This window comes from Chelonoidis abingdonii, chromosome 2, assembly GCF_003597395.2.
Source record: "Chelonoidis abingdonii isolate Lonesome George chromosome 2, CheloAbing_2.0, whole genome shotgun sequence".
Lineage (NCBI taxonomy): Eukaryota > Metazoa > Chordata > Testudines > Testudinidae > Chelonoidis > Chelonoidis abingdonii.
In genome coordinates this window covers 298,210,758-298,235,916 of record NC_133770.1, presented here as the reverse complement: position 1 = coordinate 298,235,916, position 25,159 = coordinate 298,210,758, and the positions used below count along the sequence as shown (strand labels likewise).

The window sequence follows — 25,159 nt, the reverse complement described above, 5'->3', positions numbered from 1 at the left end:
GGACTTTGCTACAAACTGAAGCTCTGCACAAAGGACTGATGACCCATCCCAGCGGGGGATGTACTCCAGAGATTTTATTTGAACTTGCAGTTTACTCCATCACTGCTACAAGCCTGAACTAAGAACTTTGCCATCACTGTATGTAATTGATTCTATTTAACCAATTCTAGTTCTCATCTCTATCTTTTTCCTTTTATGAATTAACCTTTAGATTTTAGATTCTAAAGGACTGGCAACAGCATGATTTGTGAGTAAGATCTGATGTGTGTATTAACCTGGGTCTGGGGCTTTGGGATCGAGAGAACCTTTCTCCTTTTACGGAGGTGTTGGATAACCATTCATCCCCAGGACGGGTGGCACTGGTGGTGATACTGGGAGACTGGAGTGTCTAAGGAAATTGCTTGTGTGACTTGGGGTTAGCCAATGGGGTGAAACCGAAGTCATTTTTGTCTGGCTGGTTTGGTTTGCCTTAGAGGTGGAAAAACCCCAGCCTTGGGCTGTGACTGCCCTGTTTGAGCAATTGATCCTGAATTGGCACTCTCAGTTGGGTCCCGCCAGAACCGCATTGTCACAATCTGCAAATAAGATTCCTGTACAGATGAGCAAGTACAGCAAAGTGAGCCGCAAGCACTTATAATCCCACTTCCAGCTGCTTCAGTGATGGTCCCTTTGCAGTGTAAATCAGCAGATTGAGATTTTTCCATCAGACCTCCTCTTTTGCACAAACCACAACTTGCCTAATGGACCTACAATTGTTTATTTAAAGTTGGGAATTTATCTAATCCTCTTTACAGGGACATGCTAGCGCAAACACACAGAGCCTCCCAAAGGACTGGTTCAAAGAGGCAGGAAAGGCTAGTGGAGTGAGATCTGGAGGGGGTCACACAGGGTCAGAACCATTACAGTCAGTGTTTATACAACAACAGGTTATTTAACCCAGGTCTGTCATTAACACTAAGAGCTTATCAGCAGTTTCTGAAATATCACATGGTCATGAAAAATGGGTGGGAGGAAAGGAAGAGAAAAACAAACATGCACATCTACGTCTGTTCATACTTACTCAGTCACTGAATAAACAGCCTCCTGAGAGCTATAATGAGTGTGGAAAAGGAGTTATCACTCTTTCTCTAATGAGATTTCAGTTTGATCCAAATGCCACAAAAAAAACAAAGAGGATTTTGTCCAGTGTTCTTTAAAACTACAGAAAACAGGACCTTTGAGGGCAGTTACAAAGAGTAAAAGGCTATGTCTACACTGGCACCTGAATGACAAAGCTTTTGTCTTTCAGAGGTGTTTTTTTTTTAAACACCTCCCCCCCCAGACAAAAGTTTTGCCAGAAAAAAAAAAAAAAAAAAAAAAAGGTGTGAACAATGCTTTTGTCAGCAGGATCACTCTCCTGCTGACAAAGCTAACTCTGCTCTGCTCGTTGGGGGTAGAGGGTAGAAGTTTGTCAGCAGGAGAGCTGAAACAGTGGCTACAGTGCCCGCCTTTTAGCGGCACGGCTTTAGCGACACAACTGCGTCGCTAAAATCTGCATAGTGTAGACGTCTCTTACTGTGGCAGTACTTTAACGTGGCTGTGTAGTTGCAGCACCAGCTCTCCCAGAGCTATAAAAAAACCCTACCCCCATGAGCAGTGTGGCTCCCCGCTCTGGTGCACTATCTACACTGCCACTTTACAGTGCTGAAACTTGCATTGCTCGGTGAGGGTAGGGTGGAGGTGTCACACCCTTGAGCGAGAAACTTTCAGCGCTGTAAGGTGGAAGTGTAGACAAGGCCTAGGACTACTTGCCAGGAAGTCACATTAGCACAGGAGCAGAACAATATCCCCTGCCTGCCTGGGGTGGTTCGGAATCACCTGACTCAGTCATCCAAATTAGTAACTGATACAGGTGATTGATTCTAAATCCTTAGTCACCTCAAGCAGCTTTTATGCAAGTAGTCTCAATTCAGCTGCCCTGAATCAGGTGAGTAATCACCTGACCAAGCACTAAAGAGGGGAAAGGCTGCAACATCTGGCCCTTTGATATTAGTGGTTGCATACCACTGGGGAAGAGGAAAAAACTCCACTGTTGGATACAGTTAGCTGCATTCAGAGGGCACCGTGTGGCCCCCGATGGGAGATGAGGGTGCTCCCCTACATTATTAAATCTAGCTCTTGTGTGCCCAGCATACGGGCAGGCCACCCAGGTAGCCCCTGCGGGAGAGGTTCTGTTTTACTTGCACTATATAATGAGCTGCAAACTGAAAGCATGTCATACTTTTTCCCATTGCTTTCAGGCAACCATCTTGGAGCATAAAACCTCTCCTCTGCTAACTTCACCCTATTCGAAACACAAGTATTAGAAGGAACAAGGGACATCAAGACAGCTACATAGGCAGCATCCGCTGAATTGCTTTATAGTGAACCAGGGTGTGCGCACATGGGGGTGGGGGTGCATTTCAAGCTCTAAGACTGCTGCATCATCCTGGATATTTTATACCTCAGGCATCTCTTCCCTTCTCACCCAGATAAACAGCTCTGCTGAGACGTCCCAGCATGTTAGCTTGCTGCTGGCTAGGGTGCTCGAACTACCTCTACTATGAGTCAAGCAGATGAGGTTGCTGGTTAAGCATCTCAAAGCAACCATGTGCTGCAATTAATGAAAGGTTTGGCCTCAAAAAAAAAAAAAAAAATCAAATGGGGAAATAAAAGCATGTGAATAATCCACTTCGCAAGAAGCAAAGCAGCAAGAAAAGAAGGCTAAGCACCTAGGTAGGAATGTTTTTAATTACTTTCATTACATACTCAAGCTTCACCTGCAGAGTCAATCATGTGTTGGGGGATTCTGCTTACATATCCCCTGGTTTGAGGAGAGATTATTTTTGATACATGAGTAGTAATGCAGGTCTTAAACGTATCAGCCTTCTGTACCTGTAAAGCACCATCCATCTCAAAGCACTTTACAAACATTAGCTGATAAAGCCTCAGGGTTATTATCCCCATTTTACAGATGGAGAAACCCAGGCAGAGAGAGAATAAGGGACACGCTCAAGGCTTCAGAGCAAGTCATTGGAAGGGCTGATTCACACCCCAGATCTCCCAACTCCCAGTCCAGTGGTACCCACTGACTACACGGAAGCAAGACAACACTGACACCCCAAATGTGCAAATGGCAGGAACTGTACTAATAAGGCCAGTGTAATCTCCTCAAATCCAGCCCAGTTCTCTGCTTCCTTGCCTGCTGTATTCCAGCTAGGAGCAGGGGTGTAATTTGTGTGGGACCATTGCTTATATGGGCAGCTGCATATACAACATATACACACAGACCACATCCATTTCACCCATAATGTCATAATGCCACACACCCCACTGTCTACTGCGAAGGAGGCATGGGGTAAGAAGGTCTCTCCACAACTCTCCTGAGGAATGGGCCCCAGCTTCCACTGTGCAAATGTATTGAGGCTTACTGCAGACTGAGCATATTGTTAGCTAAGTACAGCGTATGTATATTATGCCTATCACCATGGTGTCTTGGCACCTGGGTGCCTAGCACACCTGATTTTCAAAGGCTTTGATCAGTGTTCACTATGATTTTTTTTAGATGATTGTGCGGAATGAATTTTGTTATGTGCACCAATATGGAGGTGATGTGTGGCGGGAGTGGGGCTGAGGGGTTCGGCGTGTGGGAGGGGGCTCAGGGCTGGGGCAGAGGGTTGGGGTGCAGGAGGTGAGGGCTCTGGCTGAGGGAGCAGGCTCTGGGGTGGGGCCGGGGATATGGGGTTTGGTGTGCGGGAGGGGGCTCAGGGCTAAAGCAGAGGGTTGGGCTTGGGGTGCAGGGGGCGTGAGGCCTCTGGCTGGGGGTGCATGCTCTGGGGTGGAGCCAGGGATGAGGTGTTTGGGATGCAGGCTTCCCCGGGGCTGCGGCAGGGAGAGAGGACTCCCCCTAGCCCTCTCCCCACTGCAGGGGTCTTAGAGGAGAGGTGCCTCTCCCTGCCACAGCCCTGTACACCCCAATTTGCTCCCCGCTCACCTTCTACTTCTCTCTTCTCCAGGCTCCTTAGAGGGAACACACAGTATGGCTACATTTGGAATTTCAAAGTGCTGCCGTGGCAGCACTTTGAAGTGTGAGTGTGGTCGGAGCGGCAGCGCTGGGATAGAGCTCTCCCAGCGCTGCATGTAAACCACATCCTTTACGGGTGTAGTGTGCAGCGCTGAGAGCTGCGCTCCCAGCACTTTCACACCCCTGAGCACGAAAGTTGCAGCACTGTAAAGTGTGAGTGTAGCCATACCCTTAGGCTTTGACCACTTTCTCCATTTTCCTGGGCCCTGCAATTCTAGCAACTTTCTTGCTCAGCTTGATGACCTGCCTCTCGATAAACCTTACCTGTCATTCTGGTATACATCCACACAGCTGTTCAGTTCTTCTAGTTCTTCCTTCAGCAATTGCAGATTGGAATTAACATAGCTAAGCTCCAAGGCCACTGTTTCTTTTACTTTGTGATTACTTGTGGCCCTGAAAAGAAAAAGGAGACAGAACACAGGAAGAATTGTCTTAGGAAGTGGTCCACAAGATAAAAACCACTGATCTACCACATTCAAACCACAAGCCTTCCGCTGCCAACGGAAGAACATGCACCACTTTATGCATATAGACTATTTCAGAGAGTCTCTCTAGGTGCCTTCCAAACTAATGAGTTAAGCTGTCGAATACTCCAGCAAGGTAGAGAAATGTTATTCCTATTCTGGAGTGAGAAACCGATACCCAGATCTCTCACACTGGGTCAGTGACAGAGGTGGGAGAGAACCCAGGAAGCATGTTTGCTCTTAGGGCTGATCTACACTAGGGGCGGGGAAATCGATCTAAGATACGCAACTTCAGCTACGTGAATAGCGTAGCTGAAGTCGAAGTATCTTAGATCGAGTTACCTACCGTCCTCACGGCGCGGGATCGACGTCCGTGGCTCCCCGTCGACTCCGCTACCGCCGTTCGCGTTGGTGGAGTTCCGGAGTCGACAGGAGCTCGTTCGGGGATCAATAGATCACGTCTAGATGAGACGCGATCTATTGATCCCTGAGAAATCGATTGCTACCCGCCGATACGGCGGGTAGCGAAGACGTAGCCTGGGACTCCTGCTCTAACCACTACATAACCTTTGGTACTTCCATCGAGCTTCACAAAATGCATTTTGGAACACAAGCTTTCCAGAGGCTGAAGACTTTCCACCTATGACCAATGATGGAAAGAAAGGGGTTAGCAGGCAGAGACAGAGATTGAAAGACAAAAGAGCAACTTGGCGGGGGGAGGAGGGGCAGGAGGAGGAAAAGGCTCTGCGTGATGCAACTGGGCCTGCAGTGGGACATGGTATCCTGACCCCCTTCTGCTTCTCTTAGGAGATATTTATTTCCATCAGTGTCCCCAGCCTAGCAATTAGGAGTGCCCAGCAGCCTCAGTGGCCTATTCTGCTAGAGGTGGCGGCAGCAAAGCGCTTTTAAACTGCCTTCAAGTGAGGCTGCACAAAAGCTCAGACTGGAGTATTTAGTTTAAACAAGACAAACAGGGGCAAGTATTGGTATTTAACTCTGCGGGAATCTCTCAGAATTCCACAGTATGGAACAGGGCAGTGGCTCTCAACCTTTCCAGACTACTGTACCCCTTTCACGAGTCTGACTTGTCTTGAATACCCCAAGTTCCGTCTCACTTAAAAAAATTACTTGCTCACAAAAATCAGACATAAAATACAAAAAAGTGTCACAGCACATAGTTACTGAACAATTGCTTACTTTCTCATTTTTACCATATAATTATTAAATAAAACCAATGGGGATCTATATATTGTACTTCCATTTCAGTGTGATACTGGAGCCGGTTTTTCACTTGTGAGCCTTGTCATTTGGCAGTCAGAGAGCAGCATTTGCTGGCAGGGTGCCCACCTCTGAAACCAACACCACCATCACCAGCAGCGCAGAAGTAAGGGTGGCACGGTATGGTATTGCCACCCTTACTTCTGCGCTATTGCTGGTGGAGGCACTGCTTTCAGAGCTAGATGGTTGGAGAGCAGCAGCTGCTAGATAGAGCATTTGTGTTTGCAGTATAGTAGGACTATTTTTTTAAATTCCACTCCGGTCCTGCCCTGCAATACTCACTCCTACTCCGTCCTGCGCTGTTTGTTGAATTGTTATCTTGCTCCTGCAGAACCTGCAGGATCCCAGTAGAGCCCATTATAAAACCAGGCAAGTATCTAGATGAGCTGACTTACCCCTAAAGACCTCATCTGTACCCCTGGGAGTACGCATACCCCTGGTTGAAAACCACAGGTCTAGGGCCACCCAGTACATGGGATAGGGGCAAGCTTACCTTAAAAAAGTTGTTTCCTGGCATTTTAAAATCATGCTCTTTTCTGCCTCATAACATCAGGTTTGAACATATGACAGAATGCAAACTGGAGGGGGATGGAGGCAGGGAACATGCCAGGCCCTAACAGATAAGTATGAAGACGTCCTTTTATTATCATTAATGATTCATAATACACTAATGCCCAGAGTCCCCAAGCAAGACTGGGGCCCCACTGAGCTGGGTGCTGTATGAAAATACACACTCCCTGCCCTAAAGAGCTTACAATCCAAATAGACAAGAGAGAGGATGGGAAAGGAGACAGAGGCTCAGAAAGGTGAACTGAGTAGCCCAAGGTCACAGCAGGTCAGTGGGAGAGCCAGAAACAGAACCCAGGTCTCTTGAGTTCTAATCCAGTGACCTTCCCATTAGAAAGCATTGCCGTTTTGTCCCTATATGCATGATCATACAAAAATTGCTAAGAGAACATTCAGGTTGCAAAATCAAGCCCTCATAAATTAGAAAACATCAGAATTAAGCTTGCGTGTGCAACTACTTTATTTCAGCCCCTTGTGTGCATGCACCATGATTAACCTTGGCAGAACTTAATCCATATTTTATTTTTTAAAATTTGGACAGACGTGTTTATTTTCAAGTATTTTTTCTATTTATCAATTTAAATTTTCATAGTTGTGAAAAATTAGAGGGAGCAGACAACAACTGATGTTGAGATTCAGAAGTTGAAGCTTTATAACTGTTAAAGCAAACATGCTGAAATATATAGAGTAAATATCCTTAAGTCAAAAAGTTCAAACAACATTTTGTCTTACTGTACCTCTCTCTAAATTTCTATCACTGATGGACTTTTTGCCAATTTGTGTGTGTATGGTGAAATTGACATTTATCAATAAAACCCTAATTCTTCCGCACCTAATTATGATAGTCTTTAATTACATGATCATATGCTATTTTTTCAACATGACTCCTGCCTTACTCAGTGAACAGGATGGGCCTGCTTTGGGGATTAATCAGCACTGTGCAGCAAAGGAGACTTGTCTGTAGGACCTCTGGCCTCATTTGCTGCAGTTGTTAGAAAGTGTGTGGTGAACAAGGCAGGGGATTTCAGAAGAGAAAGCATGGTCTCACGATCAAGGCACTGAATGCTGCTCTGGAGAACTGGATTCTGTCCCTGCCTCCGCCACAGAGTTCCTGTGATACCAGACAAGCCAGTATCTCCAATACAGGCTCAAATCTTATTACACATACACGCTTTCAACTGAGATTCCCCACTTACACACACAACTTTTAGCTCTTTTAGGTGTAATTCTTAGATATGAAAAGTGCAGCCTTTCCAGTGCAAATAGCAATATATTGCAGCTCAAAGTCAGTTCTCTGGTCACTCAGTAGCAGCATCCTGCTGAATGCCCTGCTCTCTCTCCCATTTATTTAACATCAGCAGATGTAAACATGAAGAAAGGATTTCAGCTGCAATGAGTCGCCTGCTTTGATGAGACAGATTTTCAAGCCAATTGCACCTCTCATCAGCTCAAGAAAAACACACAGGAAGAGAGAACCTGGTGGCAGAGGAAAGCTGACAACACCTAAACTGTCTGCTGAAACATGTTCTAGTCTCTCATGCTAAATCAAGTTGGGCCTCTATTCAGCTGAGTGCAGTCAAAAAAAAGACAAGGCCATACCTCAGCCTAGCTCAGGGCTAAGCCTCTGGCAAGTTGTGTTCACAAATGCCACGATCCAGTAACAGATAAAACCACCTCAAAGCACAGGGGTTCTAAGTATTCTACCATCTATTACTTCTTTACTGATTGCATCTCATATCAGCCTTTCCATAACTTTGCCTGCCTAGGATAAAGTGGTCTATATTTTCCTGAGTCATCCATTTACCCTTCCAGTCCTCTGGAATTTCCCGTGTTCCGAGTTTTGTTAAAAATAACTTAAGTGGTTCAGAGAGCTCCTCGGCCAATTCTGTTTAACATCCTCCTTAGTTACTGACAGAATTAATCGCCTTATATCATCCTACTTCTTTCCAAGTACAGAACAGAAGTAGTTATTGAACACTTCTGCCTCTTTCGCATCAAGATTGCGAATTTTCCCGTACTTGTCTATGCCATTGCTATGATTTCATTTGTTCCCAATATATTTAAAGAATTGTTTGTTATTGTCTGTAACTGGCCATTGATTGTTTTTATTGACATTTAACTTCTTTTATCAATTATCTGCAATTTCTAATTGCTGGTTTGTATTCTCTGCTGTCAGCTTACCCATTTATTTTTCTCCCATTTTTTCTAAATTGTTGCTTTCACCTCCTTTTAACCAGGATGGATTTGTAACAGAAGAGGCCTTGTTTCATGAAAACAGAATTGGGGAGGGAGGGGAAGAGGGTTTGGATATATGAAAACACTTAGCTCTGAGTTTTCACTTGCATGTTTACATCTAAAATGTTTACTCCCAGTTAATTTTGCCCAATTTTTTTCAGCTTTAGGAAAAATCAGCCTTTAAAGTACCAAGTGTATAAGTTACAGGTCAGACTATATTCTGTTTGCAAATGGAATCAGCTAGGCAGCAGCACTTCAGAAAGGTCTGATACTGAATCTATCCATCTTAGCTAGGACATGGCACCTTCCATATATTGGTGCAACCCCCCAGGGAATGGCCAACCATTCATTAAAGGTGAAATCACCTTTGTGCAGAATGCCAGCACAAGGCCAGTGCACTGCTTAAAACAAACAGTTTCTAGTTTTCATACTAGACTCTGCACAAGGGTGCATTTTGATCTCATTAAGAACATACCTTATATAACCATGAGTCCTGGTCAAACTGAGGAGTTATCAAATGTTTGCTTAGTTAATTCTTTGTACAGAGATATTAAAAATATGGTTTATTGCCAACCTCTTAATCACTTCAAATTACTTTGCTGAGCCAGTGGTATTTGAACAAGATGGGAAAAGGACTTTCATTGTTTAACTGTCTCAGTCAGTTTATTTATCCATCAAACAAAACCTACTACACCATGCAACAAAACTGCATTTTATTTCAAACATATCATTCACTGTAGCTTCTTAGAAAAGAGGAATGACACTCCAAACAGATCATTTTAAGGAGTATGGTTGTGTCTACAATGGGAACTTGTCCTAACTCCAACAGCTAATGTACAGCCACCCACATAGCTGTAAAGCCTGCTCAACAGTAAGCACCACCAACTAGTACAAGTCACAGCTTTCCTTGACTACATTTTGGGTCATTGGTAGATAGGGCTTAGAAGTCTTCAGTGTTAATCCCTGGAGACCAATGTCACATCCTTAAAGCCATGGAAAAACAGCAATACTTTACTAAATGATTTTTAATTTCAGGTGATTTTGAGTCAAGTTTTGGTTTTCCATTAATTCCAAAACTTCAAAATCTGAGATTTCATGGTCAATCCCTGCTCAGAAGGGACCTGTTTAATCTCAAAAACAGGCTCGCCAAAGAAAGTTAGCAGTGGGAAAGGTGTTCATACTGCTGAGCCAAACACTTCAGCAGCCTGAAAAAGAGCAACATTGGGGTGTTTTCCTTCCTAACTTGACCCAGTGCTCCTGATACTCTCCAACAAAGTAATTATATTGCCTGTGTTTTGCCTTGCATTCCTTCTAGCTCCCCCACTCTTTTTGCCCTATGCTGGATTTGAAATGCCTGTGTTAGGAGGAGGGGAACTACTTGCTGCCCACATTCTCGGATGTCCTATGAATGGCAAGTATCATCACTCCGATTCAGGATTTTGATATAAACAGCACAGCCTGGCACCTTCCTGCTGACATTGAACATTTCTCCTTGGTTTTATGAAGCAGGGTCATGCAGAAAAGAACACAGCACGATTTCAAGTCTTTTTAATTAGATGAGGCATAACATCCAGGAGCAACCTAGAGCTTGTCTATATGGTGAGGTACTGAGCACTATGGGGGTGTGATTTTGATATACACTAATGTGTTACGCATTAATTGGTCTGTGTAGACCCTGCTAGTGCATATTATGAGTTCCCTAGTGAGCAGCAGCAGGGTCCTCACAGACCAATTAATGCACAACATATTAGTACTCTTAGAAATCACTTCCCCATGGTGCGCATTAGCCCACCATGCAGAAGTGGCAGGTGAGAAGTGGAAGCCACCAATAAAGCATTACCAGGTCAGCAGCACAGCACAGGGTTATGATCTTCCTTTCTGGTTTCTAGTCATGCTGCAAAAGGAGGTAGGGAAAAAGCCCACACCAACAGACTCATAATTAACAGGGAGAGTCTTACTCAGTCACCTTATCTATCCGCCAATTGACCAGTATAGGAAACAGTGGGTATGGCTACATTAGAAATTTCAAAGCGCTGTCCTGGCAGCGCTTTGAAGCGTGAGTGTAGTCAGAGCCGCAGCGCTGGGAGAGAGCTCTCCCAGCGCTGCTTGTAAACCACATCCCTTATGGGCGTAGCGTGCAGCGCTGGGAGCCGTGCTCCCAGCGCTGCCGCCCTGATTATACTGGCACTTTACAGCACTGCATCTTGCCGCGCTCAGGGGGGTGTTTTTTCACACCCCTGAGCGCGAAAGTTGCAGCGCTGTAAAGTGCCAGTGTAGCCAAGCCCAGTGACAGAATATACTCTTCCCCTCTCCAATACAGGTAGCCTAGTAACCCCAAGTCAACAGTCTTTTTAAGCGAACAAATGGACATGTTTTTAGTGCACATGTCATTGTCTCCTGCTAGAGAGAAGCATAATCAGTCTAAGCTCAGAGGCACTTCAGCACACAGGTGTTCTAGCACTGGACATGGATCAGTGCTCACTTGAAGAGGTTTTCTGCCCCAGCTCGCATTCTCATCTCCTTGTTGATCTGTTGGTTAATTCGTGCACGGCGGTGCTGCAGTTTGCTGCGCTGGGTCTGTGCAAAGGGATCACAGCCCTGCTAAGAGAAAAAAGATGGTCACAATATATCCTGTTCAAAGAGGACATCTTCACCAAACTTAGAACAGCCTTTCTATCCCACCCTGCTATGCCACCAGTCTCATCTGTTTCTTCTTCAAATCCGCCCTGGAGACCCATTGCTTCTGCACTGCCCACAAGCAGCAAGTCAACAGATAATATTTTAAATACAAAAGCCTCTATATTCTTTCCTCCAGGTCTGATCATCTTTCTTCACTTTGTGTCAAAGTGCCAAGGACAATGACTTGCCTTAATAATAAACATATATGGTGTGAAGTGTAGTTTTAGTTCATAATAGATCTACACAGCCGACGTTAAAGCACTGCGGCTCCAGTTCTGGGAGGGCTGTAATAAAACCACCTCCACGAGGGGAATAGCTACCAGCCCTGGGATCTGTGCTCTCAGCCCTGGGGCACTATCTATACTGCCACTTTACAGTGCTGAAATTTGCATGGCTCAGGGCAGGTGTTTTTTTACACCCTTGAGCAAAAAAAAGTCAGCATAGTAAGTAGCAATCTAGACAAGGCCTTAATTTCACAAGGGTTTGCTATCTGCTACCTACTGAATATTTCAGTCCCCCTCTTCCCTTTATCTGCACCATTCTTAGAAATCTGCATCTAACCCAGACGGTTCCAACTGTCACTTAATTACAGTCACTTGCTCCTCCTTAACACTCCCTTCTACAATACTGAATGACACCACTTGCTGACCTCCGCTCCCTTGATATCAACACTAGCACGATATTTCAAATGCCTCAGCCCCTTCAGCAAATGACAATAAATAGTCACACTGACGAGCACTGCAGTAAGCCACCTACTGAGGTTATTCAGCTATTCAAGCGCTCTGGGAAACAACGGAGCCTTCTGAAAGTGTGTTATAGTGGTCTTGTACCATTGTTACTTATACTGCCTGGATTACTAGGTGGATATCCAGGTAGTTTAAAAAAATATATCAAGTATCAGAGGGGTAGCCGTGTTAGTCTGGATCTGTAAAAGCAGCAGAGAATCCTGTGGCACCTTATAGACTAACAGATGTTTTGGAGCGTGAGCTTTCGTGGGTGAATACCCACTTCGTCAGACGCAGACCCGCGTCTGACGAAGTGGGTATTCACCCACGAAAGCTCACGCTCCAAAACATCTGTTAGTCTATAAGGTGCCACAGGATTCTCTGCTGCTTTTAAAAAAATATGGGATCTCTCAGGAGATAATATATGTTGTCTCCTTTACAGGACTTTATCAGATGGCCATAGCATGAAAGCAAGCCCTGGGAGCCTCAGATCACAGTAAATCTATAACTGCAGCCCAGACACTAGCATCCTGATTTTCCATGGGTGACAAGCTCCTGCTGAATTCAGAAGGATTTGAGCTTGCTCAGCAACTCTGAAAATCAGGGCATTACTTTTAAATGTAACCCATTTATCACTTTTATTCTCTCCTCCACTCCCTCCCATCCCCCTAAAAAATTTCTTTGAGTCAGTTTCTTTATAGGCAGGGAATTGTTATGAGTTTAATCATCACTTTGGGGAATAGTAAATGTACATTATCTTGAAGGGAGGGAAAGAAATATTAGCGGGTACTCCCAACAGAAACACTGTCAGGAGGAGGATCTCAGATTCCACAGTGACACAAAAGCTCTACCCACACAGAAAGATTGAATTGCTCCTCACACAATAGAACATAAATGGTGAAATGTGCTCCGAGGGGTGCCATTGACCTAAATAAAGAGCCTTTTTTGGAGGGGTCCAAGGCAGGGGAGTTGTGTTAAGATGGAGACCTGGAAGTCTGCTATTCTTATGTTAATCTCAGATAATTTGCACCAACAAAACCACCCACGCCAGTTTACACATATAGGGTGAATTTGATTCACCCCAGTGCAGCCAGCACAGGTCCTACTTCAGTTCTGCCTACGGCACATGCTGGCCCCCAGAACTGAGAGTGGACAGTCACTCAGAATCTCTCTTGTGAAGTTCTTTCAAAGCAACAAAATGGCCTTATTTCCAGCCGCCACATAGAGCCATAGCTTTAGAATAAAAGACTAACTCCTCCTCCTCCTCCTCTTTTCGGGCCTTCTCAAGACTCACTATAGCTCTGATTAGATCAAAACCCAAAACAAAGGCATCACTTTTATTTATTTTTTAGCCACTGAGACTAGCTTACTTTAGCTTCTCACGTGGCATCAGCTTATTTCACTTGTCTTCTCCTGATGGGGGATAGGGACAGAGTATCACTTCCTTGCACTCCCCTAAGTAGCAGGGTCTGGTGGGTAGGAAATCTGTGTTAGACTGTGAGGTTCCATGCCTAGCTGTGGACACATTTTCTACAACACCCATCACGGTACCCGAGTATGTGCTTAGATGATGATAAAGTTAAATTTGCACGGAGAAGTCCCCAGTGGACTTTGTGAAGTCTTGTCTCTCCTCCTTGCTTAAAGGAGGTACTGCTTGGGGAATAATACCGATTATAGAATAGGTGATAATGTGCTTCATGCTGAGAGGAGGTAGTGGTCTTATAAATGCAGCCAAAGACTGCTACGTGGCCAACACAGCTGCAAGAAAGTCTCGGAAGGAGAAACTACAGGCCTCTGGTTCATGATATTATTATGTAGAGGCCAATAAAAACCTAATTCTTGATTGCAAAAGAGATAATGTGGATTTGGAAACCTACCCTAATTTAAAAAAAAAAAAAAAAATGGACAGGAAATAAGTGCAACTTATTTAGGAGTGGAAAAATAATGAGATCATATTTGTTTTGATTAAAAACTGATGTGGGGGTGGGAAATGTTGCTTGTGAAAAGATTCCAGGTAATTTCAAAATATCCAGAACAGTTAGTCCCCAGTAGATTATAAATCATACAAAAAGACTGATTTGAGCGAGTTACTGGTATAAGCATGGATGGACGTTTGTGATTATTGTTGAGCAGCATTCAGTATGCAGACTAACATAGCTGATGGCATGACCTCTGTTCCTCAGCTTCTAATACTCTGATTAATGCTCAGATGTGACACAAAAAGTAATCTGTGCATGCATTACAAAGACTGGAGAAAGGCAGAGAGGGAGATCATGAACTTTCTGGATAAATTAAATGGGTCACTGGGACTAAAAACTAGCTGCCTCACAAACCTCAGGTCTAAGATGCTGAAAACAAACATCCTCAAGGACGATTGTTTTAAGGAGCAAATGCTGAACTCTCAAAAGGTCCACACCCATTTTGCAAACAAACAAACAATCTGCTTCTTCATTAAAGTGAATTTAATATAAGAAGAGATTGAATCTTGCCATTCTTAGTAAGAATGAGGAATCTTGCAGCCACAGAGCCCTAATCTGGGATTGTGCCAGTTTTTCCAAGCTAAAGTGGAGCAGGCTGGGGGACCTCAAAGGAGCATCTAGGTACTACTAGTCAAGTGAAGGAAAACAGAGTCACTAAAAACAGACAATCAAGTCTCAGTGACAATTTCTAAGAGAACCTGTTAAGAATCATCACAGCAGATTCAAGGAGACTAAAATGTCTAAAAGAAATTGGTTCAGAAGAAACGTAACACTTAGGGATCCCTTAAAATGGATATCAGATATGACTACATTCATGAAAAATCCCATCCCTAACCACAAGAAGTTTAATTAAGCAAATCTTTATGTACCTCCTTGAAGGGATAGAGGCGAGGCAAACAAAACACAGGTGTGGATGCTGACATATATACCCATGGCAAAGGAGACAGAGCTCTTAGAAGCAACAGATGTTTTCTTTGAGAGGATTTCCTCCCCAGCCATATTTTAACATGATCACACACTGTAGCAGAGGCAGATTTCCACATGGACAATGGTAACATCTTTTTATTGATTTGAGAGATGTATAGGAAACTCTCCTTTTAACCAGTAAAAGTGAAGCTAAAATATAGTAATGACTTTAATAATGTTTCCCCACTCAAATCAAAGCCTTTACCTACATAACTTTATCTTTTAGAGTATCACAGCTTTGGCAAAACTATCAGAAAAAGTGAAAGTTGATAATTCCACAGGGATAACAAGCAAAGAAGAGAGAACACTAGATTTTGATAATCTCTCAGGCCAAATTTTTCAAAAATGACTAGTGATTTGGGTTTATCCATTTTTCAGCGCCCAACTTGGGACATCTTAAAGGAGCCAGATTCTCAAAACATGCTGAGCACCCACACTCTTAATATCCAACCCCTTTAAAGTGTTTCCAATTAAGCACCCAAAAACCCCAGTCACTTTGGGAAACTCTGGCCTTCCTGTATGCCTCCAGGAACATCCTAATCACAGACGTGAGATGAGGCAAGGCAGGATTAAACTTAATATTTTCATTATACAGCAGCCTGGGAAGTTGCACTCTTGGGATTTGCCCACAATACTATGTAGCTTCCGATAAGAAATATGCACTGTGCTGCTCACAGAGTCATGAGTTTATAAAAGCAAGCATTTGAACAAGTGCTCATTTACTGCCTTTTTAGTTGAATATTACATCTCACCATTTAATCAATCAAGTTTCAGGAGATAGTTTTCAATTCCCACCCATGCTCCTGAGCCAGTCAGAAAATGCAGTAAAATTGTACTGGAAAGACGGGTATTAACTGGATCATGTAGCACAGGGTTATGGGAGGGGTGGTTTAAGCATAGGAATGCAAGTCAGGATCTTGAGACTTACTGCTTTTAGGAAATTCATTTGATCTCTCTGCCTCATCTTCCTCCACCCACAGTAAAACTGAGTAACCCTCCCACCACCCTGGGAGATACTTAGCACTTCTAATCTTCAAAAGGCTTTACTATCACAAAGTATCATTACTGAACAGTTGTTAGAATGAGCACTATGCAACAGCTACAGTAGGTAGTAACTAAGATCTAGATTCTCGTCTCTAGCTGTCCTTGCCATTTTAAAATGCAACTAATTTTAAACTGAAGGAAAGGAGAAAATTCAGCCAGCATTTTACCTCAAGACATTTTTATCTATGAGAAAACAAGCAAATAATCTAAAATGAAGGTTCTTCAGATTTAAAGTGAGAGACCAGCACAAGAATTAACAGAAGTTTGAGAGCATAGGTGCTTTTGAAAATCTCACCTAAGTGAGGGTAGGTACTTAACTCTAATTCAAAGCTAAATGGGAGTTAGGCACCTAACTCAGTCAGGCACTTTTGGAAAAAATCTCTCCCATACTGTGGATCTCCTCGGACAGTCTGCACTCAAATGAACAAAGAACAGTTGCCTGTTTCTGCTGACCAGAGTCCCTGGAAATTTAAAAATGTAGTATAAACAAAAATTACACTACAGTTTTCAGTGAGGATATTTCTTCCAAAGCCAGTCAAGAGGGGGCACATGGGATGGCTTTTAAACTTAAGTAGGAATTTCCTTGCTTGATTATTTCCTGCATGACCTTAAACCCAATCCTGAAACATAACTGTAATTAAATGAAGTTGTGGTAACCTCTCAGGCCTTTACTGGATATTAAAGGCATTTCCGTGTGCAGTCGCTACAGTTGCGCAAGTCACATTCTGAGTGAAATTCAAGATTTAACTCAAGATTTTAGCCATCCTTTGCAGTGGACTTTAAACCAGGTAAGTAAACATACAGCATCTCCTCAGTCAACAGGTGTACATAATCTTTGTTGCATGAATAGAACAGTCAGAACGCAGCACGGATTGTATGTATGTAGAGTACAGCATGTTAAGATGCTATGGGAATGAATAAGGTATGGGTCATTAAGTTACACAAATTGTGTCCAGCACTGAAGTTTATTGCCTCTGACAAACCAGGATTAGAGCCAGTATTATTCTAGCAAGTCTGTTCTAGGCCCAAAGAGCCTGCCAAACATTACATTCGCTGTCCAACACAAAAGGAAAACAAAGTGTTCTGCAGAAATGTGCTAGAGCTGTTTCAGTGTTGTGAAAGAGTGAGAGGTTGGTCTCATGCAAAATGGAGGGGACAAAAGATAGACGAGGCCCCTTACATGTCATCTGGTAATTCCTGCTGACTTAAGATGTGTCTACATGGGGAAGTTTACAAGTATAATTATACTGCTGTAGTTATCCTTGTATAAATCCTCATGTGGACACTTATTCTGTTACAGGAGCACCTACACAGGGAGATATGCTAACAAGCAAGCTTGGCAAAAATCAAATTTTTTTAAACAATTTTGAGAGATAATATCAATGTTTACTTTTAACCATTTTTATTTTTATCAATTTAAATGTTCACAATTTGGGAACTTATGGGGGGGAAGGGAATCAGACAACTTAATGACAGTAGATGTTGAGATTCAAAAAGTTAAAGCTTTGTAACCATCAAAGCACAAATTGTCATCACATCAAAATATACAAAATAAATATCCTTAAATCAAACTAAAGTTGGCAAGCGGCATTTTTCTTACTTTGCCTATCTGTAAATTTCTATTATTACTGATGGATATATTTTTCGGTCCGTTTGGGAAGGGAGTGGGGGCATGAAATCAACATTTACTGATAAAAATCTAATTGTTTGAAGCCAAAGTATGCTGGTAACTTTCCTCATGCAGACAAGCCCTTATCAAACATCATACTTTGCAACTTAATGGTTACGGATGCTTCTTAGACAACATTGATAGGTGTGGTATCAGAAAGCACACCTAGGAGACTGGTGCTGACTAACCATGGCTCCAGCTGGAGCACAGCATTCAGAGGTGATGCTAATTAGCAGGCCCGAAGGAGTCTAAACTCCCACCTAACAGTTAAAGTGTAAGGGAGCCAATGTTAGTACAACTGTCGTAGCTTTCTACTCAGATTTGAACCTTAGCGTTCATAAACTGAGAAGCTAGCATGAACCCTCTAAGCTTAATTACCAGCTTAAATCTGATATTGCTGCCACCAGCCAGGAATTTCCAGGGCCTGACTCCCTCGGGTCTCCCCAAAACATTCCCTGGGGGATCCCCAAGACTCAGATGCCCGTACAACAAAGGAAATAACCTCCTCCCTTGTCTCCTCTTTACCCCTCCCAGGCTTCCCCCGGAAGATACAGCTTCAAGTCCTTTGAAACACAAGCACTGAGAGATTAAGTATCTCTCCCTCCCACCTCTTCTTCCCCTGAGGCTGTTCAGATCCACTCTCCGTAGATCTAACACAAAGAGAATTTCCCTTCCCTCGTTCCTTAGCCTAACCCAGAGAAAACTCAAATAGGTCTTAAAGAAGGTTTATATAAAGAAAAGAAGAGACATAAAAATGCTCTCTGTATCAAGGTAACAATATACCGGTCAATTGCTTAAAAGATAATATGAACAAACAACCTTATCAAACAGAAATACAATTTAAACATTCCAGCAACTACACACATGTAATACAAAAAAACCAATAAGCTTATTTTTCTACCTTTGTACTCACAACTTGGAAACTGAAGATTAGAAGCTTGAAGAGAGAAAGATCCCTCTCATAGCTGAGAGACAGGACAGACAGACAAAAGACACAGACACAAACATTCCCTCCCTGAGCTTTGAAAAATCCGGTTTCCTGATTGGTCCTCTGGTCAGGTGTTTGGTTCCCTTCGTTAACCCTTTACAGGTAAAAGAAACATTAACCCTTAGCTATCTGTTTATGACAACAACTCACAAAGAAGTCACAGATAGAGGACTATAGCAATGAAAATTCTACTCATGTTACCCTCTGTTTGTGACTAATGTCAGTTTAGCTCCACAACTGAGTCATACTAAGGGCACGTCTTCACTTGCAACATTAAAGTGCTGCCGCAGCAGCGCTTTAATGTGGCTTGTATAGTCGTGGCAGAGCACTGGGAGAGCTCTCCCAGCGCTATGTAAAAAAACCTCACCTCCCCAAGGGGAATAGCTCCTAGCACGGGTGCACTGTCACTCTACAGCGCTGAAACATGCAGCGCTCGGGGGAGGAGGGGTGTTTTTTCACACCCCGAGAAAGTTGTAGCACTGTAAAGTGCCAGTGTAGACAACCATATGAAATGATGCATAACGGAGAACAGGTTGCATGTTGAGAAGTGTGAAGATGCATGCAGATATTGAGGGGGAAGCCAGACATACACTCCAGTAAAGGTTTAAAACTTTCACCCTTCAGAAGTAATCTTTAATACATTCAGATGGGCATCTTCACATATCAGGGAGCAGCTGATGCTTTTGAATATTTGATCATTTCCTGGAGCTCTTCTCCCAACTCCTTCCCCTCTACCAATTAGGTATCTAGCAGCATGAAAACAGAATTAGCTATTCCTGAGACTTATTCCTTACTTGAGGTCATAAATGGCAAGTTTGCATCTATTATTTATTTATTTGGTGTATGCAAGCCAGTCAAGCCAAGCCAACAGCATTCTTATCAATGATGTTCAAGGCACAAAGACCTCCAGGAAGTTGAGTCATTTTGCAGTCATCATCAACAACGTGTGTCATGGTTTGTGGCTGCCCATACTGACATAGCGAACTGTCTCTAAAATGCCACAGAAATTCCATGTTCACACTCCTGAGCAACTTAACTTATACAGACGTAAGTCGTAGTGTAGACATAGCTGCAGACTGTAAGCTCTTTAGGGCAGGGACTGTCTTTTTGTTTTGTGTCTGTACAGCACCTACCACAATAGGGTCCTGGTCCACAACTATGGTTCTTTTGCATTACTATAATGCCTATCATCAATAATAAAGGACCATTAAGTATTTCACTTCTAAGTTTAGATTTGAATGCAGTCTGGGGCAATTGTGACTGATGATCGTTTGGTGCCTTACAACGTATGAACTGAAGTGAACTTGTACTAACTAGCTCATCTTCTGGTGTTCACATCTCACACACACACACGTGCCCAAAAAAAAAATCTTACTGGCAGTCGCAGCAGAGATAAGACTGAATGTTCCATGGAGTCTGAATTATCCTATCCTCAAGGGCTATATGTCCAGAAAAGGTTGAGGAACCTTGGTGGGGTGGCACATGGACAATTTATTCTACTGCAGGTGTTGTTTTATGCTAACCACAAAGACTTGAATCTGCCAGGCTGCCAATTTAGCACCTCACAAACAGTGAGTTACAATCACAGGGTAGTTGAACTTACAAATACTGTGCACATAAATCTGCAAGTTTGCTACAATAGGGAAACAATGCACATTTTGTACAGGAGAAAAAGGGTATGAGAGTTTGAAATGTAGAACAAACATTCTGAAAACCCAGTTCTATAGTTTTTGCTCAAGAAGAGTTCTCACTGATTCTGATGAGAGAGAGAGAGAGAGAGAGAACTGCTGAAATAAAATGGCAGGATTCAGCCACTATATGGTAAATTAGAGACAGTAAAAGTTAAAACAAATTCAACTCATGAATAGTAACCATAGAAAACATTAGGTACATACTCTAAAAAGCTAAAGCTGTGTCAGGTTTTTATCCGCCTTAGTTTCATTTCACTCCCAAAATACCAAAAGCAATTAGAGTCCATTACTGACAAGTTACAGTATTTCAGTCTCTCTCTATAAAACCATTTGAAGACACAATAGCTAAAAGATAAGTGCGACTGGGGTTTGCCAAATTCACCCCTGGCAAAAATAGGAACATCTCACTGTTTTATGTTTACTTGTGTAGCTTATGACAGGTTTGAGACTTTTATTTTAAAAAATGCAAATATCTACATTACTCATACGCTATAACTCTATGGGCCAAATTTCAGTATAGTGGGGCTTTTTTAGAAAAAAATTCCATATTCTATAGACCAGGGGTAGGCAACCTATGGCACAGGTGCCGAAGGCAGCACGCAAGCTGATTTTCAGTGGCACTCACACTGCCCATGTTCTGGCCACCGGTCCAGGGGGCTCTGCACTTTAATTTAATTTTAAATGAAGCTTCTTAAACATGTTTAAAATCTTATTTACTTTACACACAACAATAGTTTAATTATATATTATAGACTTATAGAAAGAGACCTTCTAAAAACATTAAAATGTATTACTGGCGTATGAAACCTTATATTAGAGTGAATAAATGAAGACTCGGCACACCACTTCTGAAACAGCAGCAGAGAATCCTGTGGCACCTTATAGACTAACAGACGTTTTGGAGCATGAGCTTTCGTGGGTGAATGCATCCAATGAAGCGGGCATTCACCCATGAAAGCTCATGTTAGTCTATAAGGTGCCACAGGATTCTTTGCTGCTTTTACTGTACATAGCCTCTTATACTGTGCTCATCACCATAGTATCTGGGCAGGTGGGCCTTCCAGTACTGCTTAAAATACTATCCTGGATAGGGATGCTTTTGAATTAGGGCTTATGGCAAGAAGTCCAACTGAAGTAAATGGGACTATGCACTAGAATAAGCATTACTTCCAGTGAGCAAATGTTTGAAGTGTCAGGCCCCTAATATTACCAGTTATTTTATTTCTAAGAGAGAAACTGTTAGATACTTTAGGACCAAAAGTTTAGATATTATAAAAATGTCATTGTCTAGTCACCTTTCAAAGAAAGCTGGTAGTGGTGGTTGAGGTTTATGATCCTCAACTACATTTGCAAGCCACACATTCTAGAACTGGGCCAGTGTAGGAGAACTGGAAAGTGAAACTGACTAGAGACGTGAAACTCATTACCCCACTTTTGTGCCACCAGTTGAATGAAGAACAAATTGTAAGAGCCTGAAGCATAAGAATAGATTAAAAAAAGAATCTCTAGTATTTTTAGCCCAAGAAAATCCACTTAAGGGACTACCAATGTTTGAGAAGCAATGCATGTCGTGGTAGCATAGCAGAACTAACAGGGAGATCATACAGACTGATATTTTGTCCTTTTACACGGGAAAAGCTACTGTCTTGCAGCAAGTTCTATTAGGTGTTTAACATAGCAATAGGATCTCAGACTCAGACAGCACCACACTATAAGCGAGTCCCATTTTTCTGAGAGAGGCTGCATTATAAGGTATGCTTTAAAACAAAACATCATTAAAAAAAAGCTATTGACAATAGCTGTATCACACAATTTTTCAATAATGAGTCCGTTTATTTGTTAAAACTCTCTAAAAAGATCCTCAATGTTGACTGATGGTCTGAACAAAAGATAAAGGATAAATAAAAAAAATCAAGTCCAAATGCTCCAATCTGTAAAAACTTACTGATTGTGGGAGGAGACGGGAAGGAGGGGAGTGAGGGAGGGAAATCACTAAAATGAGACATGGTGGTGCAAACATGAAGCAGTCTGCATATCACAAAAGTCAGGGCAATAGACCAGTTCTGTGCACAAGTAGGAAACAGATGCGTCAGAGCCTCAGTGACAGAATGTTAGCCTGTACAGAGATAACCCTTACTGTAGTATCTGTGATTCTCCACAGAACAGTAAAGCCATAGCAACCACATCGACACAGTTCTCTTTCTGAGCAATGAATGCATTACAGTTACTGATTCTTCTTTAGAGAGACACTGTCAACTTTTTATATTAAAAAAAAAAAAAAAAAAAAGTGTCAAGTCAAGTCATTACAGGTGTTCCTGAGTTCTCAGGTCACTTTTTGTGGTTTTACAACCATGTTTTCTTTCTTCAGATGTTTCTCTCCTGCCTGTTGCTGTCAGAGGACCCCTCACACACAGTAAACAGACTCCCTTGCAGAAGAGAAACCATGAAACAAATAAAGTAAGCTACAACACACACACCCCTTACTAATCCTTTGTTATAGGTAGCACCTGCAGTTATAAATACCACAGGAAAATTCTGAGACAAATGTGACTTAAGTTGACTGTGTCCCTTTAAACTACATCAGAAAGGTTAAAAATTAATACTTCACTGAAGATTCTTTACTGATCTTTACCTAGAAGAGGCTGTGGATTTAAACCTACAGCCCTTACTAAGGCAAAACATCTACTGAACTAAATGGAAGATTTAGCTGAGGAAGAGCTGTAAATATACATCAGACTACAATGACAATTTACACCAAATTAGCAAATAAACTTTCAGAACACACAGAAATTGGCACACTTCACACAGTTTCGAAAGTCATTATTTACCGACCTTATGGTGGTTTTATAACTAGTGTTCTAGAACACTTTGAATGTAAGAGCGCAGCAGCAATTTGCCAGCACACTACCTACATTAAAAACCCTCATACAAGCAATGCTAACATTTTAAAGTTCTAAGAACACCCCTTGAAGTTTTACCGCCTTCCTGTTATTAATTCTGGTTGCATCACTAGTTTAATTAGCAGTCAGAGCTAGCAGATACATTCATACAAACTGAACAGGCAAATAAACAATCATATACGGTAAAACTGCCAGCATGGTAACTACCCCATAGGCCCACCTACTACGAAACCTTAGCTACATAAGCAAGAACACCATGCAATGCCATGCTGCTTACGTTGCAGTAACAGTTAATAGCGAGAGGCAGAACACACAGAATACTTTAGTGGGATGAGAACAGTAACTTTCCTGCAGGAAAGAAAATCAAGCTGAAACGTACCAGCAGCCATCACCCAGTGCCAACATGCACTGGCTAACCCCCACCCCCTGCACCGCCCTGGCACGAGGAAGGGGTTCGGGCACCAGGGGGACCCCGTCATGGGAGAAGAGTGCTAGCCCCACCCCCACTGCCCGGGCACCGGGGGGAGGGGCGCCGCTCCCCCCACTGCCCGGGCACCGGGGGGAGGGGCGCCGCTCCCCCCACTGCCCGGGCACCGGGGGGAGGGGCGCCGCTCCCCCCACTGCCCGGGCACCGGGGGGAGGGGCGCCGCTCCCCCCACTGCCCGGGCACCGGGGGGAGGGGCGCCGCTCCCCCCACTGCCCGGGCACCGGGGGGAGGGGCGCCGCTCCCCCCACTGCCCGGGCACCGGGGGGAGGGGCGCCGCTCCCCCCACTGCCCGGGCACCGGGGGGAGGGGCGCCGCTCCCCCCACTGCCCGGGCACCGGGGGGAGGGGCGCCGCTCCCCCCACTGCCCGGGCACCGGGGGGAGGGGCGCCGCTCCCCCCACTGCCCGGGCACCGGGGGGAGGGGCGCCGCTCCCCCCACTGCCCGGGCACCGGGGGGAGGGGCGCCGCTCCCCCCACTGCCCGGGCACCGGGGGGAGGGGCGCCGCTCCCCCCACTGCCCGGGCACCGGGGGGAGGGGCGCCGCTCCCCCCACTGCCCGGGCACCGGGGGGAGGGGCGCCGCTCCCCCCACTGCCCGGGCACCGGGGGGAGGGGCGCCGCTCCCCCCACTGCCCGGGCACCGGGGGGAGGGGCGCCGCTCCCCCCACTGCCCGGGCACCGGGGGGAGGGGCGCCGCTCCCCCCACTGCCCGGGCACCGGGGGGAGGGGCGCCGCTCCCCCCACTGCCCGGGCACCGGGGGGACTGGCACCGGGAGGGGGGGAGGGGCGCCGCTCCCCCCACTGCCCTGGCACGGGGGACGCTGGCACCGCGGGGGAAGGGAGGGGGCAGGGCCCACTAGCCGCCCCGGGCGCTGCTTTCCGCGAGTCCTCGCCCTGCGCCCCTCACGCACCTTCCGGACGCTGCCGCTGTCCGGGCCCCGCAGCAGGAGGAAGCCGCCGTCTCCCGCCGCGTCCCCTCGGCCGCCCGGGCTCCCCTCCGCGGGGACCATGGTGGCGGGGGGCGGCTCTGGAGGTGGCCGCGCTCCCCTCAGCCAGGACGACAGCCCCCACTCTCCGGCTTCCCCACCGGCGGCGAACCGCCAGCCCCTGGCGGGGCGGGAGATAGGGGCCGCTCCGGCCAATAGGATGGCGGGTTGTCTTCGAGTGAAAGTGCCCGTGTCCAATGGCAGAAAGGACGGGGCGGAACCAGTGGTGTCCCCGCCCTTCTCGCTGCCTAAACGGTGCCCGGGGAGAGGAGACCCTGTCGCCCCTGGCAACGGTGGGAATTAGAACGCCGAGGACGTCAGGGGGCGGGGCGGCCCGCGCACGGCCTGGTCTGGAGGCGCGCGCTGGGAGGACGGCACGCGGCTTTAGAACTCTGCCCCCC

General features: G+C 44.8%; 1 protein-coding gene across 3 annotated transcripts in view; it reads right to left on the bottom strand.

Moving 5' to 3' along the window:
- The window catches only part of RHPN1 (rhophilin Rho GTPase binding protein 1), a 58,738-nt gene extending 33,908 nt beyond the window's left edge, over window positions 1-24,830 (bottom strand). For 2 of the 3 annotated variants that reach the window (XM_032763248.2, XM_032763249.2), the window contains exons 1-3: window positions 24,684-24,830; window positions 11,129-11,244; window positions 4,367-4,495 (exon numbers count right to left, since the gene is read on the bottom strand). In XM_032763248.2, the coding sequence (XP_032619139.1) occupies window positions 4,367-4,495; window positions 11,129-11,244; window positions 24,684-24,782 (344 nt within the window). In that variant the 5' untranslated portion in view covers window positions 24,783-24,830. The remainder of the gene's footprint in view (window positions 1-4,366; window positions 4,496-11,128; window positions 11,245-24,683) is intronic. The other variant, XM_032763247.2, reaches the window with a different exon arrangement.
- Window positions 24,831-25,159: the final 329 nt, after the last annotated feature.